At 35.5% G+C, this 18776-nt stretch overlaps 1 protein-coding gene across 2 annotated transcripts in view; it reads right to left on the bottom strand.

Moving 5' to 3' along the window:
* The window catches only part of LOC139698414 (YTH domain-containing protein 1-like), a 99490-nt gene that overhangs the window by 42642 nt on the left and 38072 nt on the right, over positions 1 to 18776 (bottom strand). For both annotated transcript variants that reach the window (XR_011702920.1, XM_071597314.1), the window contains exons 3-11: positions 16197 to 16390; positions 12134 to 12178; positions 10128 to 10265; positions 9870 to 10050; positions 7570 to 7758; positions 6142 to 6204; positions 5983 to 6027; positions 3798 to 4001; positions 2583 to 2700 (exon numbers count right to left, since the gene is read on the bottom strand). Coding sequence is in view for 1 of the 2 variants with exons in the window: in XM_071597314.1 (XP_071453415.1) it covers positions 2583 to 2700; positions 3798 to 4001; positions 5983 to 6027; positions 6142 to 6204; positions 7570 to 7758; positions 9870 to 10050; positions 10128 to 10265; positions 12134 to 12178; positions 16197 to 16390 (1177 nt within the window). In the remaining variant the exon portion in view is untranslated. The remainder of the gene's footprint in view (positions 1 to 2582; positions 2701 to 3797; positions 4002 to 5982; positions 6028 to 6141; positions 6205 to 7569; positions 7759 to 9869; positions 10051 to 10127; positions 10266 to 12133; positions 12179 to 16196; positions 16391 to 18776) is intronic.

Below are 18776 nucleotides of genomic sequence, written 5' to 3'. Positions count from 1 at the left end.
GCAGTCGTGCATCCAGTTCAAAAATGGCCACACCAATGTTCATGACAAGGACTGCAGTGGTCAGCCTAGCCTTATGACAGATAAAGTGATGGTGAAAATCAATGAAAAAATTCTTGAAAATCACCGATTTATGATTGTGGATCTCTTGCTAAATGTGGCTTGCAACACAGCACTTTGACAGCAACACAGAATTGCGTGCTGATATGAAAAAGTGATTAAAATGTAAGGTGGCAGGTTTCTTCAGAGATGGAATTGAAAAGCTTAAGTATCATAATGATAGATGCCTCAATTTGTGAATATATAGAAAAATAGTTTAAGAATGTGCCTTTCAGATGTATATAATAAAAATTTGTTGAGTCATTAGTTTCACATTTCATTTTAAGGCATAAGTTACTTTCTGGACAATCCAAGCCGAAAACTCACCATATTTTCTAATGCAGTGCACATTTCAATAGATCCCAGTGGACAAAATATAAGATCCACAGTCCGCACATCACCACACCAGGATGGGTACTAAATTTAAGGATGTTTAGACACTAAGATGGTGGCTCTAGTCCTACCCACTGCCATGCTAGGCCAAAACGTTACTTTCTTGACAGCCCTCATATTTCAAGGACTCATGATTATTATACTTTTCAAAAACAGTTTATGATCACTTCACCAGTGAACATAAAACATCAACTGGTTAGCATGTCAATGATTTCATTCAAATTAATTATGAAGCCTAGGCTACCACCTACCTTTCATTCAAAAGAGCTGTATTATTTTAAGACATGAAGGACAAGCTATGAACAGAGAATACAAGAATTTCATCTTGAGGTAACAAGTAAAAATTCAATTGCTCAGTACAATGCTTGTGATTGTACTCCTGCTTATATTAAATTCACATTGATTTCAGAATATTATAGCCATTCCTATGGGCATTTTACTTTATTGGTCAACAGATATAAACTGGAAAACTTATAAAAATTACTTAATATACATTTTCATAAATGTTGCATGATACTTTTGGCATACACCACCAAAGGATAACAATAATTATTTTCAGGAATCATTCATGGTGATTGGATAAGTTTGATGACAAGAACATGGTGGGTAACTAACACTCCTTATAACAAACTACAGAACGGAATATAATGATGCAAATATTAAAAATGCATTTTTTGTAAAAGCATTTAAAATTATGTTCACAGCATGGGAGATGTTTTGAAAGCACAGCATTTATACACAGGCAAAAAATAGGTGCCATGTCTTTTCATGAGTGTCTGATGAAAACGTGAGGTCAGAATTCACACCAATAAACCACCAAACTGAGGAAGCCACATTAGTGACGTAAAATTTGCAGTACAATCCAATTCAAAATATCTTGTTCATTGCTTGATAGTTTCACGAATATTGGCAACTAACACCAAACAAGGAACTTTCTGAAATGCCAATATTATCTGGAAGGTGATGACCTAAGATTAAGAGGACCAAGGACTAACACATGTCGAAGCAAACCATCAAGCCCTATGTTGTTTACTCTTTTTTTACCTGTATTGGTAATTGTGCACCCAGTGAATAACAGAAAATATTTTGTTCTAACAATTCAATAATTCTTGTGTGTCCACCACCTCTGGGTGCATATTATCCAGTGAGTATGACATCAGGATCATGGTTGTAGAAGAGCCTGTTTCATCTGCAACATATAAATCACACAGACAGTATTTCTTTAAATAATGCCTTCAGCTTAGACCCAAGTCTCAAGACATCATTCCACCTATTTGTTCCATCACTGAACAGAATTAGTCAGCCTTCAGAAAATTTCAAATCTGAATGATGTAATCAGCTTTCACTTTCATTTGAGGCTCACATAATATAGTATGTTGAATTTATACTTGCAAAAACCAATCATAAAGGGCAGATTTTGTGGATTTTCAGCACTTCACAAATGCTTTATGCTCCTTAACTGACCTTCCTGAAACACTACAGAGCAAATTTGACACTTATTGTTATAAATTGTTAATGAGGCCAAGGATTACCCACAATATCATCTCCTGATAGCGGGTTTGGATGATCTGCAAAGTTTACTAACTCAAATTATTAAAAATTTGTTTTTTATGTTCACTGGTTTTTGTTTTGAAGCCATGACAGTTCCAGAGTCTTATTGAAATTGTGAATTCCCATGGAAAACAATCTAACCATAGGAATCACACATGCCCAAGAATTATGCATGTACAGCTGCAAGTCAGAATATAGGTAGGTTGGTTCAAATACTATACGTAGATGTAATATCATAATGCTCATTTTCTTAGCAGATGATGAACAGCACCCTAATTATAAGATACTCAGTAAACAATGTGAGTACATCATGTTAGCCTAGATATTATCATTTACATTTAAATCATAAAGACATAATTGGTACCTTGGATATTACAGATTACATCAAATCTAATCAAATTGTTCAGAAGCCACTTCATTAGGATATCAGGATAGCCATTACATCAGGATATCACTCAGTAGCTTACTTTCACAAATAACTTTGCGATCTTAAAGAAGGACTGGGTTTATGTAAAAAAACAAAAAAATGAAACATAATTCACCTGCAAATCCAATCCACCTTGAATACACCACCTAATGCTTTAGCTGAGAGTCCTGGAGGTAAGACCCAAGAAATTGGAGGAACGTCCCTTCTTGATTCACTACTCAATCGTGCTAAGCCTGTTGGGAAAGAAAATTAAATTTTCAGCTACTTATGTCTCTTTAACTCTTTAAAATATATTGCTATAAATCAAGATCATTATGACACAATGCCATAGAGTTACTTCAAATCTTAAAAAAAGTAAACAGTAACACTGCTGCCATCATTGTGAGAGAATATCATCAAATTACATTTAGACTACTGAATGAAATATTGAAATTTTCATTGAGTGCTACCCACACAGTAGTAGCATAGCTACACATGAGACGTGATTGCATGCAATTGGCCTGGGACTGCTAATACCCTAACAACAGGATATTCACATGACTACAGTTGGAGTTGATGATGCAGGAAGGCGAGGAATTTCTCACAAAGCTTATCCCAACAGGCAAAACTTGCCTACATTAATTAGATCCAGAGAGCAAACTGTAAGCTCTGGTATGCTGTACCAGTAAACACAAGTGTGAATTGGCCATATCACAGGGATGTACTGAAAATTTCCAAGCCAAAATCAATTGAAAAAGGCAAAATTTCAATGCAACAGGATTGCTGTTGCACCATGATAATGCATATCTGAACATTGTAAATGTTATAACACTACATCTCACAAAAACCAATGAGAAATGTATTCCTCCAGTCCAGATCTAGCCCAATGCAACTTTTCATGTTCCTCGATATAAAGAAATACCTTTTCAGAAGGCATATTTTATACCTGTAAATGGAAGCAGTGTCAAAGGTTGCTAAGGCGATTTTGAAAGACCAACCAAAAAATGGCTTCCAGTATGTCTTTGAAGGATGGGAAAAGGGTGGGACGAGTGCACTGCATCCAATTGGAACTAATTTGAGAAGACATTGCCTTATAGTAGAAAATGTGCTAAGTCATTACATCCAGATATTAATATCAATTAAAATTACATATATTTAATAAAATCCAAGATTTCCCAACAGATACAATTCATGATAAGGGAGGAAATAATTTTTAAAAGTGAAAATAAATGGAAAAGGTCTACAAAATATGGATAAACATTTTGTTAAAAAAACATTGTAGTGGAACTTATAAAAAAAGTTATGGAAAATAAATATTTAAAAAATGAAAATATGAGAAGAATTTACATACCGGCAAATTTTCCACTTTCTTTCACAGAAAATATTAGTAGCACATTTCGAGACTCGCGAAATGCTTGATTTAGTCGTGCTTCATTCTGAGGGGGTGTTGACCATACTCCCTTTGCTTTTGATAATGTCACATTCTCAGCATTATTGCTTTTGATTAAGAAAAATCGAGCATCCCGGAACAAGTAATTGAGTTTGGTATTGTAATCTGGAAAAGAATCAACTCATTAACACCAGAAAAAATATAAGGTAATAAAATTTAAAGTAAAATACAGTGCAATCACAAAAATCCATGCTAATGGATGCATAATGAAGCACAGATAATGAAAAACATGGATAACTGATATACGCGGAAAATATGGTTATGATATGAACAGATATACAATATATGAACTCTCCACTTTCATTGCCAATGATTAATTCAAATTTTTCAGCAACGATTATTTTTCAATTTTGAAGCCATTTGTATGATGGTGGAATTACAGTTTTACAATAACACAGAACTATCATCAAGTAAATAGCAGAGCATACTTTCCTCAGAAAGCTAAAAAAAATCACATAGCCAGGGAAAAACAAATGACTGGCAAAGAACAAATGTCGACAAAGGATCACAGATACAGATTCATATTCATCATATGATACCAATTAAAATAATGCAGTGTAGATATTTAATGACTTATTTGTTGCATAGTAAAACAATCTATTTCTTTGCCTGAAAGGAGAGTATGGAATTCCCAGGGCTAATGACACTAAGGGAAACAATAATGGAAAAGTACAAATAGTACAAAAATGTTTAAATTGAAAAACTAAATAAAGTGGAACCTAGCTTAACAAGCAACTTGCATAGCAAATAATTAGCATTACAAGCAAAAATATTTTCACCTAAATGACTCTCTTAATGACCACCTTTTCCCATAACAAGTGACAACGAGAGGGTAGTTCCCAGGAAGATCATGCACCTTCTTGTGCTTCAATTTGTGTTTAGCACTCGTTCCACTAGCATCTAAGTGCTACTAGTGATCACATATTTTATTAAAATTGTCTGATTTTACTCAGACATTAATGATTACTTGTGCAAAGTTAAGTAATATTTTGATCATCATTTTAAAACTGGCTCTGAGGAGAAAGTCACAAGAAGACAGCAAATAGAATAAAAATAACTGTAGAGGGAGAACAAGGTGTAAGTGTGGCTAACCAAGCATGTACATGCAATTGGTCTATCTCAGAGATATGTGGCAGTCATGGGAAAACTATTGCCTAATACCATGTGTATGAAGCATCGCTCTAGCAAGGCAAAAGCTATGCATACCAGAAATTGAATATTAATAATGAGTCCCATTTTGGCAAAATTTTGAAGAATCAGGCAAAACAAATGTCTCCAGAGAGCTTTTCTTTTTGTTTTCACAAATCAAGTTCACATTCCTACTTGCTTAATTCCATGGTAGAAGAAAAGATGAACATGATACATGATCCCAAACTATGTATACATAATTTTCTTTGAATAAACTTTGTAAAATATGTTTTTCAATTACAAATTATTGTAGCATAAAACCATAAATACAATAATCAACTCAAAGGTCAGTTTGGTAGGTAATGGTAGAGTTCAACCAGTATTGAGCCTGATGTGTGAAATTCACATATCAGGGTAGGGCAGGACCAGTTCCTTTCCCTGTTACCATTATGGTTTCCCAGGAGGATCTGGTACCTGAAAAATCACACAGCTTTGGTAGAGCTGAGGGTACCCAAAGAGGCTTGCCTGGAAATTAAACCCAAGTCCTACGGTCAGAAGTCCAACGCTCCTACCCCTGGTTGACCATGTACCCACAAGAATTATTGTATTTTAAATTAATGTAAATGCAAAAATATGTTTCATTAAATGAGTGTTTCACTTTATGAGAAATATCATGGAATGAATTGAACTCTTTGTGGGAGGTTCTGCTATACTACCGAAACCTTTTGATTTTATGAATTTAAAAACTTTTAAGAAAGCCCAGGTATTTCAAACTTGCATTTTTTTAAAAGTACATTGAAGTTCCAAAGTATTCATGCATATTTTTTTTGCAATTGTAATTTAATTGAAATTTTTGAGAAGCTGTGAAAAGAATAGCATGGTTCATCTGCACACGGATAATCGAGAGTTCACTGAATAAAGAAGATTCACTAATGAAAGTCAATGAATAAAAACTTACCATATTTTACTTTTCTTGGTTGCTTCTTTTTCTTATAGCTACGAACTGAAAAGAAAATACAACATTGAGTAAAAGCATTCATTTTTAATAGCAAATAAATTAAAATTATTTTATTTCATCATTAAGATGCTCAGATTGTATAAATGTATGATATCATACCTTTAGGAGTCCGGGATCTTTTTCTATGTTTGGATTCTTTTACTGCTTTATGTGGTGCCCTTTCTGTAAAGTATGACAATAATTATGAATCAACAATTATAGGAAAAACCCATTTACCAAATATTAATTGTTAAAAATAATTCACTTAGCCAATGAAAGAAAATATTATAATGTCCCCATTATCTATTAGCCCAATAAAACCACAGGAATCAACTTGGAGATTGGTTTGATAGGCAAGGTTACACTACCTTTTGTACCAAATCCCCATGCCATCTCTACTTTCCTGGGAAGCTCTGATATCCAAAAAATCACACAGTTCGAGAGAAACCAAGGGTGCCTAGAGCCACCTGACTATAAACCAGATGCCAACTGCTCATCAGACTCTACTTTAACTCCTCCATATTTCCATAATAACACATAACATATTCCAAGTATGTGAATATGTTTTTCATTCATACCACATCACTGGACGGTAGACTGAGGATGAGAGTTATCAGTATTCATTTCAAGCCATTCCTCATGAAAACATTGTAAATATTATGAAAATGTAATCTTGTCTTGATTATGAAAATGTGATCATGTCTAACAGAGGGCAGAGTGGTAATTATTCAGATCTCATCTCTGTTTATATAAACCAAGCTAATTCCATGATATACATTTACATTAATGATGCCACCATAAATTTTAAAACAAACAAACGATGAGGGGCCACACCTTTTTCACCTGCCACAGTTTCAACTGTTTCTTACTTCACCGCCTTAATTTATGTAATACACATAGTCCCTGGTACACACAAGTCGTGCAAACTACAATTTGCTTGAGAGTAAGTAAAACAATATTTCCCAAAGGAAACAACAGTTAAACACATTAATTATGATCTAGCATGGTTCAAGCACTTTTATTAGAGCACAGTAAAATTTTCAAATGATGCTGACATACACATATCAAAATCTACGTCAGGGTGTAACTAGTTTCATGGAATGCATTGACCATAACGTCATAGGAATAAAGGTAAAATGATTGCTTGCCTATGTAATAATCGCCTATTGATAATCACGACTTTTTAGGAACAATCCAAATATAACGCAAACCATGCCATTTATTCATGAAAATTGGCATATTCATACAAGGTAAAAAGTTGTCAGAAAACAACCATTGGTGAGAAACAGTACACTGGGCACAAGGAAAAAACTTAGGGGGAGAGATCATTCATTTTTCATCTAATCTGGATGAACACTAGCCCCTATAAAGTCCAGAATTGCAAAGGCTTCCTAGAAATTGCTGAATTCACATTATTCAATACTATACAGAGGAAATTATAAATTACCCAAGTAAAATAGAAATCAAAACCCTTTTTTAAGTAAAATCACAACCAGGAAGGCCAATGATATTCATTCCCAAGAAAATTCCGAACAATTATAGACTTACCCGACTCATAAATTGAATTGGAGCAGCTGTCACAGCTGCTAGATGACGAGTCAGATTTGTCAGATGATGAAGTAGACACCTCACTACGAGTGTCAAAATCTGGCAGGTCAGGTTCCTTGTTGCCATCATTTTTACAGGTTCCACAAACATCTAAAACAGAGTCTTCAGGCCAGATTTTTGTGCTGCTATCTGAATATCAAACCCAAAAACACAATAACACCAAGTTTGGTTCATTTAGTAGTGCATAAAAATATTAGGGAATCTTAAAATTGATATTATTGTAACATTTCAGGATAACAAACTCAAGACAAAAAAAGAATGTTAAAAAGAGATAATATTTTAATGGCTGGTATTGGTTGACCAGTTCTACTATATACAAGCCTCTTTTACCCTCTGGTATTTTAGGACAATCACCATGGCTAAGTAGGTCTTGCAGATTAGATAGAGAGAATACTGAATCTATGTTCCCACTAGTCTACATGGTAACTTCAGGGAGAAATAATAAAAGCATCATGAATTAAAGGTAACTGAATCAAGTATTTTTGAAAACTTAGCATCTAAAAAATTCCCCATTCATATAAGTTCCAATTATTGTGAAAATTAATGTGACAAAATCTTCCTGAAATAAGCAAAATATAAATCAAATAAGTGCAATATGACAAGATTGCATATAGCCATGTTTTGAGTCTTTCATATGATGATGAAAAAAGATCAAAATACCATATCAAATGATGAAAAAAGCATTCATTAGACCAAATCTATAACAAATCAATCCACATCATATATCATGTATAACAAAAAGAAACCTAAAATAATCCAAAATCTTTTTGGGCCTGAAGATTTTCCCCTCAAGATCCACCGTACACAATTGGTCGATACAACCCAAACACTCAAAAATATCCAACAAAAATGATGAAAATTAATAACAGATCATGGAAACTTCGGAGGCTTTGAAAAGCTCACAAACGACTTTTCTAAGCATGACTACCCATGTGAATACTTGACCATTAATGAAATCATCACACATTTCAATGTAAAGGTGAAGGATTTTACATTAATCCTCCAACATGTGCAACAAGCTCGATCTACATCCAGGCTGCCAGTGTCATAATGAGAGGCAATCACTAGAGAAAACGTGAGCTGAATTTGCAAAGGAAACCTCTTCCCCGCTATATATTTCATGTGGCTCAATACTTCCTACAGTTGGGGCGGGTACTACTCTTGAAAAAACTAAATACTGACCTTATTTGTCAGGACAGAAGATGAATCATGCTTAGATGTACGAGATCTGGCCAATAAATACGCGAACTGGTGTAACCTGGCGGCCATGACGTGGACTATAGCCCTACCCACTAGCAGCGCTATTAGCCTGAGACCCAATGAGCCAACTGTGCTTGTCGGATTGTCCATCTGTGCCTATGGAGCCATTTATGTTCGTTTCCGTTGTTCTTGTTTTTACTGTTTGTCAAAAATGGAAATGGACGAAATAACAGAGCAACAAATCAACATCAAGTTTCTTAGTGAAGTGTGGTAAAAGTTATCAAGAAATTACTGAAGTGTTAACAGCTGTTTACCATGATAATGCTCTGAAGAAAACATCTATTTTTAAGTGGATTCAGAGTTTTAAAGATGTCCAACAAGACGCCACAGATGACGTAAGGCCAGGACGACCTTCAACCACCTGTGTTGACGGTAACATTGATTGTGTGCGGTCCCTTGTCCTTACCGATCGTCAAAAAACTGTCCGAACGATAGTTGACGAACTGAATTTAGGAACATCAACAGTGCATACTATTTTAACCGAACGTGATGAATGGATCCTTCACCATGGCAATGCACCTGCACATTCAGAATTGATTGTTCGCCAGTTTCTGGCAAAAAATTCGATCACCATCCTAGATCTACCTCCTTATTTGCTAGATCTGGCCCCCTGCAACTTTTTCCTAGTCCCAAAATGCACAAATGTGATGAGGGGACATCCCTGGGAAGATGTGAACATAATAAAGCAAGAAACTATGAGAAAACTAAAAAGCCTAACTGCCGAGGACTTCCGAGGGTGCTTTAAACCGTGGAAAAGAAGATGGAATAAGTGCATAGCAACAAATGTAGAGTACTTTGAAGGGGACTAATTTGATGCAGACTAAATTTTGCAAAATACAGTTTTTATGACCTCAGTTCGCGTATTCATTGGAAAGGGTAGTATACACATACGGTGCGCAGAATTACTTGAAAATTTAAATGGCTAACCAATTCAAATCAGCAAATTATGCTGCCACCACTTTATTTTTCATTATATTCACCTGAATTCTTCTTCTTCGACATTTTAGCTTTTTTTTCTCCTTTAGGTGATTTATCATTGTCACCTTTGGACACAGAGGCTGATGCTGCATTAGGATCTATCGAACTAACTTCTGTTCCTTCCACAGGCACAGGCTCTTCTTTTGTTTCACTTATGGGAATGTCGATCTCATCTGCTGAAATCTATAGAGAATACTTTTAGAATAGTCTATTTTGAATAATTTTCTGCTAACAAATGTACTATACATTGCACCACAAACCTTGTCCAAGCTGCTCAAGGATGATTCATTGCCATCTATTGAAATATCATCAGCTACCTGTTTTTCTGATTTTATGGCATCATCGCCACACTCCATTGATTTGGCCTCATCCTCCACTTTAATTCCTTCTACTACATCCTAAAAATAAAAGGTAAGAAGTCAATGGTAATTGTTCTGGTAAAAAAATAGTAAAAAACTAAGAAGAAGCATGATAGTACTTTGAAATTTCTACAGGCCACAACAAATGATATACCTCAGTATGTTCAAAATAATTTTTAAGCAGGATATCTGCAAAGAAATCAGTGCTGGCAAAAGTGAAAGCATCATTTTTGTAAAGGAAGGAGAACAGAGCGAATGCTTTCGATATCATCATCATCATTTGTTAGCATGATAATTACTGGGCCTAACATTTGTCTTCAGTTTGTTTGTAATTCCTTTGGCCCAGATGTCTTGTGAGAACAGGTTATATGTAATCAATTTTCATTCTAACATCACAGTTCAGCATATTAACCAACCAAGTTGTCCAGTTAGTTGATCAATTTTTTACACAAGTCATTTGGTTCCCGAGAATTGAGATTTTTGTACAATTTCCTTTGTAATCTGAACACTTAAACCGAGTGTCAACCAATTTTCTAGATTCCCATTCCTGACTTTTTGCTGATTTTTCAGAAAATATCCATTATCACTGTGAATCACATTGGTATCACTAAAATCGAGTTTACCACAGTTTTGCTTTTTGGCCAAGCAAAGGGAAGAAACTGATCAGAAGACTTTGTTAGATAAGTAGCAAAAGCCATCCCAAAAAAGGGAAAAGCAGTAAAATCATTTCTGCTGCAACCTCTTCCCCATTTTATATACTACATCATTTCTGTGATACTCTTTTTATTCATTTATTTAAAATTAATCTGAAAACAGCACTTTTTCCCCAACACATCGGACTATCAACAGTGCTTAATATAACAATAGACACAATTATAAAATTCCAATCCCTATTTGAGGTGCTTTGTGGGGAGCACTTTGAGTACTTGAGTTGGATGGGACCTTAAACTGCAGACCCCTTGGCACCTTTCATTAAGAGTAGGCTAATGCTAATGCTGATGCCAGATTTCTCTCCACCCTTCATCCTTTTCTGTCCATCCCTAATGGTGCAAATGACCTCAGCTGTCGGTCGCCTCCCCTAAAACTACTACTACACAATTACAAACACCCAAGCTCTAGGTGAAGGAAAACCCACGCCAGCAGGAATCGTACCTGCGACTTTTGGGTTGGCAGATGAGGACGTTATTACAGTTACCCCACCACCACTGGGGCTGGTGGGATAACCTCCTCATCTGCCAACTTTGAATGTATAATTACATTAAGAGGTTGTTCTGCAGGTTTCGGTGATGTGAGGTTGTTAAAGGTAATCATTAGCAGACACCACATGCATAAATTATAAGGACTAGTACCCTGACTAATAGCTTTAAAAAATGGGCCCCTACTCAACTAATGTGTCATGCTTAGAGTGTGCACTTATAAAAAATTTTTCGTTTATTCAGATATGAGAATTCAACATTAGAAATTAGACATTGGAAATTTTCCCTGGCAAAATTGTCTCCAAATTATGAGATACTGTAGCTATTCAGTTCCTTGAAAAGTATGTGAAAATGATACTTACTTTCCTCAATTTAAATTTGATATAATATTGCTAGGTCATATTGGTAATAAATTATGGTAGTAGTTAAATGAATCTTATTATTCTTGCTTCGTAAAGTGTTTTCAATAAACAATTAAATGAATTGAGCCATTCAGTATTTTCTCAATAGCTTACACTAAATTACTGACCCATTGCCACCTTACTTTGAACCTAAATTATAGCTCCAAAATAGATTTTAATTGCCTAAAAAACAAATACCTTAACCTAATTGGTGGGTGCAAAACATTTGAAATATGTGCTGACCAACTAACTAATGATATTCTCATTGCCAACTGTCCCCACCCAGCCACATAAAGCATATAACACTCACCATTGGCTCATCCTCAATCTCTACTTTTACTGTGGCTACAGCTTCCTGCAAAACAATTCAAATTAATGAAAAACAAATCATGAAATGAAATGGGCACAAAATATTTGTTTACTTTTTGCATGATAAAATATATTTAGCAACTGAACACTATTTAAAAGGAAATAGTAACTGAACACATTTCCTAAGTAATGTGACCAGTTTCCACTCTTTAAATTTTCAAGGTTATCAGCCAGACAGTCATTAAGAATATATTAATATTGCTTAGACTTAATAGAATTATGAGTTCCTGAACCATTTCATGGCCATTCACCAACAGTCACCATTGCAATTTTTCCATTTCAAAAGGTGCAAACAACATTCAAATGGTACTGCTCCTAGGGACATTAGTTTGGTTAACCCTTTAATTTACAATGTCGTTAAGAGCAACACAGATCACCTTTCAAAAAATTGCCAGCTTTGCTCTAAGCAAACTTTTTTCAATTGCTATGTACACAAAAATTGAAAAATTCATATTTTTCTGCTTTATTCTCTTCAATTGTATTTCTTTATAAATCGATATTTTAGTTTTCCCCATATTCATCTGATTTTCTAATCTATATACGAATTCATAGACCGCCACATTAACTAAGCTAAAAATTTTTCTTTCACTTTTAACAGTCTTTTTTGATTTCATCTACCATTGCAATATTCGTTGAATCTCTATGCAGTGTTCACGATTAAGCAGGTTATGCTAATAGAAATTTTCATAACTGCCCGGCATAGCGTAAGAATTTTTTTCTAGTCTCTCAGTTGATTAGGTCCACTGATCACACAATTGAAATGTGAGACATTTGACTCCCTCATCTGGGGAGACAGAAACCTATTCGGGATGTGATATAGAGTGAAGGACTTTGTATTATCCTTAAATCAGTCAATACTTACCAAAAAGGGAAATTATTTACTGCCAAAATGTGAAGTGCCACCTCTTGAGATCTCATACTCAGGTTACAGAATTACTGAAAATATCCTTGAAGCATTCAACCCTCTAATTTGGAGAAATAAGGACCTAATACCATCTGACAAATTTCTCAGCTACTGGAATATAGGGGACATTGTTTACTGTGGAAGTATTGATTGCTGTCTAGTCCATCAGGGTATCATTGAGTTTATTCAGGGTATCATTGAAGTGATATGCTTATCATACTAGAGTGAGTCATTCTTCTGTTCTGTGGAGTCTATAGTTTTGGGAGTTGTAGATGACAATAACCCTCCTATGGACTACAACCTTGGCGTGGTGGAAGGGCATGTGTGTCCCTCAGATCCCTAAAGCTGGTGAAAGCAATGTAACTGTCCCTGGCAGGGTCACCCATGCCAGATAGGGCAAAGGATAGGAGCCTTATGAAAGGTTCCTCAGTGAGGCAGCTTCAAAGGTATCTGACCCCAATGGGATGTCAACTGAGTGATGATGTCACCTTAAAAAGATTATCGAGGAAGGCAATGGGAAACCACATCAATTATTGTTCACATGACATTTATGATGGAAAGTACAGAGAAAATGACACCTGGCAACTATGGAACTCGGCCCAATTGGCCGTGCCATACCTTCCTTTTACCGTGTGAAATAGTCCCTCACATACATGGGCCTTGTAGACATCCTTGATGTATATTCCATTGTAATGCAGTTAGTGGTGGCAAAGATCAACCAAGCTATGATTTATGGAGCACAAATAGTACTGTACCCCAATATGCTCTAAAATCAGCCAGCATCTTATGGTGCATCGTATGCGGCTGTTACTTCGACCTTTTAAGACACAAACCAATTCACCAGAAAAATACTATTAAGTACTTTTTACCCATATCAGGCATAGATAATGGTTGCCTTTATAACAAATGTTGATGATACAATTGTTTAAAATGGTAAAAGGACTTGAGTTTTACAATTTCCTTGAAAGTACCTCCTAAAAAAATTCTCAAATAAATTGTAAATGTATACAATGTAGCGTGTTTAGTTACATCTCACGTGTGCTACTGCTGTGAAATTTATAACCATTGTGCTAAAAGGTATGTTGCCTCTATGCTCAAATATTGTATTTCTCAAGGTACACTAGGAGTCTAAAGGTACTTCACTGCAAGTAGTATAATGATGTCATTCAGAACAAAAGACATTCCTTCCTATTTAGTGCGCGTATATTTTTTTACAAACAGAAACTTAGAGTTGCATTAAAAGCTAAAATTAGAATAACCTCATAAGATCTAAGGAGAGAAGATTGTCATACACATTTCTCTTTAAACATGATGGCCTGAATTATGCGTCAGAACATGGAAACAAGGCAGCTGAGAGGCATTTTGGCCCACCTACGCTTGAGGAGATGGCATGAGAATGGAGGGAGGTAAAAATGGATTACGTAAATGCATATGAGTAAAAAGAATTATGGTCATGTGCTCCTAAATGGCCAAGCTTTCACTGAAAAGCCACATGAATACAAAAGAAAGGCTATAAGGCACCAATTCACAACATCATATCAACCTGCAGAATAAAATGACTGCCAATTTTTAGTGTTTGGGATTGAAATAGTCTTGGCAAAAAGATAAAAGTGAAATTACCACGTCTTTTTAAATATTGAAATTAGTAATGTGCTTCATGGAAGATAAAATGATTTAAGAGAGAAGATTGTTCCTCCACCCATTCATTTAAACTTTAAGTCATGCATTAAGCTTTGGAACATAGAAACATGGCAAGTGAAAGGCTTTTTAGCCCACCTCTAAGACTAAAAAGATGATACGAGAATAGAGAATGCAAGAAGAGGATTAGTAAATGCAGATGAGTAAAAAAAACTTTGTTAAGTGCTCCTAAATTGCCAAAGCTTGGGGAACATTTTGAGTACTGGATAATAAATCACAGAATGAATGGTTTCAACAAAAGTGATTTTTCGAAGTGAGAAAATATGCACAAATTGGTAAAAATCTATTTCGATGGCAATTATTGATTGAATTTGATACAAATAATGATTCTGATTGATTGTGAAATAATTTAATAATAATTGACGAAATAGTGATTAGGGCATATTCAACATTTTAATACAAGCAAAAAAGCATAGAATTAAGTGACAAAAATCGGGCTTCAGTATCATTTACCTGCAATGGATTATTACCCTAGGTACTAGGACCAAGTAGCTGGTGTCTACTTTCTCTATCCTACAAAGCAACCCCTGAATTTTACTAATTTCTGGTGGGTGACCTGGATGCAATTGCCAGACCACAGGTTTTACTTATAGCAAATGTACGCAGTTAAATCTCATGGGAATGTAAAAGCTAGCATCACACAGGAATAGCTTATTAACAAACAAGTACTCTTTTAAACCTCTTCACTAAAAACACTGCACTCTATGTATTTATGTATAAATGAAATTTTAAAACAGGAACTCAAATTTTATTTAATCATTGAGAGAAATATACTCACTATTAATACATGAAAAAGAAACACTTTGTTCCAATCCACCACTTTATTTCAGGTACGACTAGTTTCGACGCTACGGCGTCATCCTCAGGTACAAAGTTTAAAGTCACAATCATTGTATATATACCCTCTTCAAGAAAGGGTGGGGGAGTTGTGGGAAGAGGGGGCGGGGAGGGGAGTACGGGGGTAGGTACGAAGGAATGTGGGAGAGGGTAGGAAAAACCAGGAAAAGCATTAGTGAGCGGGGGGGATTGGAAGGTACCTTTATCCTCATTAGCCATTGACTCAAATTATACCGACCAACGAAATTTTCCCCTTTCTAAACCCACATTCCAATCCCCCCCGCTAACTAATGCTTTTCCTGGTTTTTCCTACCCTCTCCCACATTCCTTCGTACCTACCCCCGTACTCCCCTCCCCGCCCCCTATTCCCACAACTCCCCCACCCTTTCTTGAAGAGGGTATATATACAATGATTGTGACTTTAAACTTTGTACCCGAGGATGATGCCGTAGCGTCGAAACTAGTCGTACCTGAAATAAAGTGGTGGATTGGAACAAAGTGTTTCTTTTTCATTTATTAAAATTAACTTCCACAAAGTTGAGGCTGAAACTATTGAGATACTCACTATTGTTATATTTTCTACAGGCTTTGTGTCATCTGTTTCTTTTGGATTATCTCTGGAATTCTCTGTTTCTATTTCACTCCCTGCTTCTTGCACCAAATCCTCACCACATTTGTCAGGTGGGTCTTTTGAATCACTGGAGACTATCTCCGCATCATCATTGATAACGTCCGGTGGAATACTGCTATTCTGTGCATCTGGTTTAACAAAAAGGAAGAAGAGAGAACACATAAAGTACTTTCATTCAAAATATAGGGGTACAAATTCTCAAAAGATAACAATAAAATAGGTCTACAATATAACCTGCTGTTATCAAGTACAAACAACAATATGCCTCCTTGAGCACTTATACCTTCTTATGCCTTTTCCCTCTTACTTTTTTGCAAGATTGGGTTTCATGGTAGTTGAAATTTCTGACTTGAAATATTTAGCACGATTGAATTTCAAAATACATTGGCATCAAACATAAAAGATTAATCTTAAATGACAATAAGCACAAAATTATATATTTAAGTAAAATCTCATTATTTTGAATTAAATAGTTTCAGGCATGATTTGGTGGAATTAGCACATAATTATGATCAAAATAATTGAAAAATTCCGCTAATTGAAGGATTTATTTCGGACCAGTTTTTGAAGTACTAATCATCTAATACACACATTTAAAACTGTAAAATTTGGAGTTTGTCCATAAATTGCCCACCCTTCCAAACCCCCACCCCCTCTCTCTCCTCCGGCCACATCCATCCCTCTTTCCTCTCAGATAAAAGTACATGTAAGATGAAACTTCAAGCTTTCTGCACATTCTACACCAGAGGATGATGTAGTACACTGGAAACTGGTTGGAAATAAATCCAACTAGCATAAAATTGCAATTATTTTTGCCATTAATTTGTTTTTTTCAATTCTGCTTAATCTGAATTATTATGTAATTTAAAGCAAAAGCAGTCCAGGCCAAAAGCAAAGGATACTGTGTAATTTTTAGTCCATATAAATTGAAATGTGTCTATCGTCAAATACAAAGCCATAATCTGGTCCATTGATTACATAACACATGTAAATCACATAAAATTTCCTCAATATATTGAACATCATTAATCATTTGCATATTACAAAGTTTTGTGCATACATTTTGAAGGCATTACATTTCTGCTATATAAATCTTTCAAAAAAACTGGGGGATCAGAATGGTGAGGTGGCTAGCGTACTGGCTTCTCACCCAGAGGGTCTGAGTTCAAATCCCAGGGCGGCAGATATTTATCAGTGGTATCCCGATCCCTACTTGAGTTGCTTTGTGGAGGGCACATAGTGTAAGTATGCCGTCCATCGTATGGGATGCTAAGCTCTGACCCCTTGATGCCGTTCGTTAAGAGTAGTCTAATGCCAATGCCAGGTTTCTCTCCACCCTTCATCCTTTCCTGTCCATCCTTAATGGCACAAATGACCTCAGCTGTCATTTGCCTCCCCTAAAACTATGATTCCATTATTCCTAAAACATATTATGCCTTTTGGCTAGGTCAATATTCACACTGAAATAATTTTAGATTTGAAACAAACAGAAACAGCATTCTAACTTAAAAACCATCAGATGTATTACCAATTTTGGTCTTAACTTTCAGTGCATCATGGATTTGGTTTTTCGATGGGATGTGGGGCTCTTGAAAGGAACTGGAAGGGAGGTCCAGCCTCCCCCGACATGGCAGTGAAATATTTAACCATTTACATGCATGAATTTTATTCTCTCCCTAAGGTTTTAGCCATAGGATTAGGTGAACCTAAAGAAGGCAAGGGTTTATAGCATTGGTGAAGCAAACTTATTAGATAATAATAGTACTAAAAGGAATTTTTAGTGGCTTTAAATTTATAGCAGAGTTTGTTTGATGAGCAGCTCAGCAAATGTGATGAGTCCTGTTTCATTGAATGCTGTTAATGAAATCTTTGAATATAATTAATCCAAACCAATGAAATTAAATTTAAAATACTTCGCCTTTCCACATAAACCACTTTTATTACGACCTAGGTTTCGTTATGGTAAAACATCATCAGGTCAAACGAAATATACCATAACGAAACCTAGGTCGTAATAAAAGTGGTTTATGTGGAAAGGCGAAGTATTTTAAATTTAATTTCAATATGAAGAATTTCCACCAAGTGACGCCAGAAACTGTTTCATTTACCAAACCAATGACTTAAGAAAGGAGGGAGTCGCCTTATTAGACAGACTTTTTCCAGTATTTTTAATGCCGTACCTTCAGTATGAAGGTATTATGCTCCTTTATTTCTCCAAGGTGACATGAACCTCAACCTCAGACCCTCCTGTGCATATTTACTATCAGTTTAGAAGCATTAAGAACAAGCTATCAATCAGTGATGCCTAGGTCCATAAGTTTCCCTAACTGAATATAACATCCTTCTTAGAAACTTTGCTTACTACCTCAGTTGGCGATGGTGAACTATGTTTTTAAATTGGCACAATGACTTCATGATCATGGTGGTGGAGTACTTCCTGCCATTAACTTGACATTCCCTTCAAAGCACCATTCATCATTCCAAAGCCAATCCATTAGTCTAAATTACTCATCT

The sequence above is a fragment of the Hetaerina americana genome, unplaced genomic scaffold, assembly GCF_022747635.1.
Source record: "Hetaerina americana unplaced genomic scaffold, ioHetAmer1.1.p SCAF_85, whole genome shotgun sequence".
NCBI classification, from domain to species: domain Eukaryota; kingdom Metazoa; phylum Arthropoda; class Insecta; order Odonata; family Calopterygidae; genus Hetaerina; species Hetaerina americana.
Note: the sequence above shows the minus strand (reverse complement) of the source record. Positions and strands in the feature narration are given on the sequence as shown.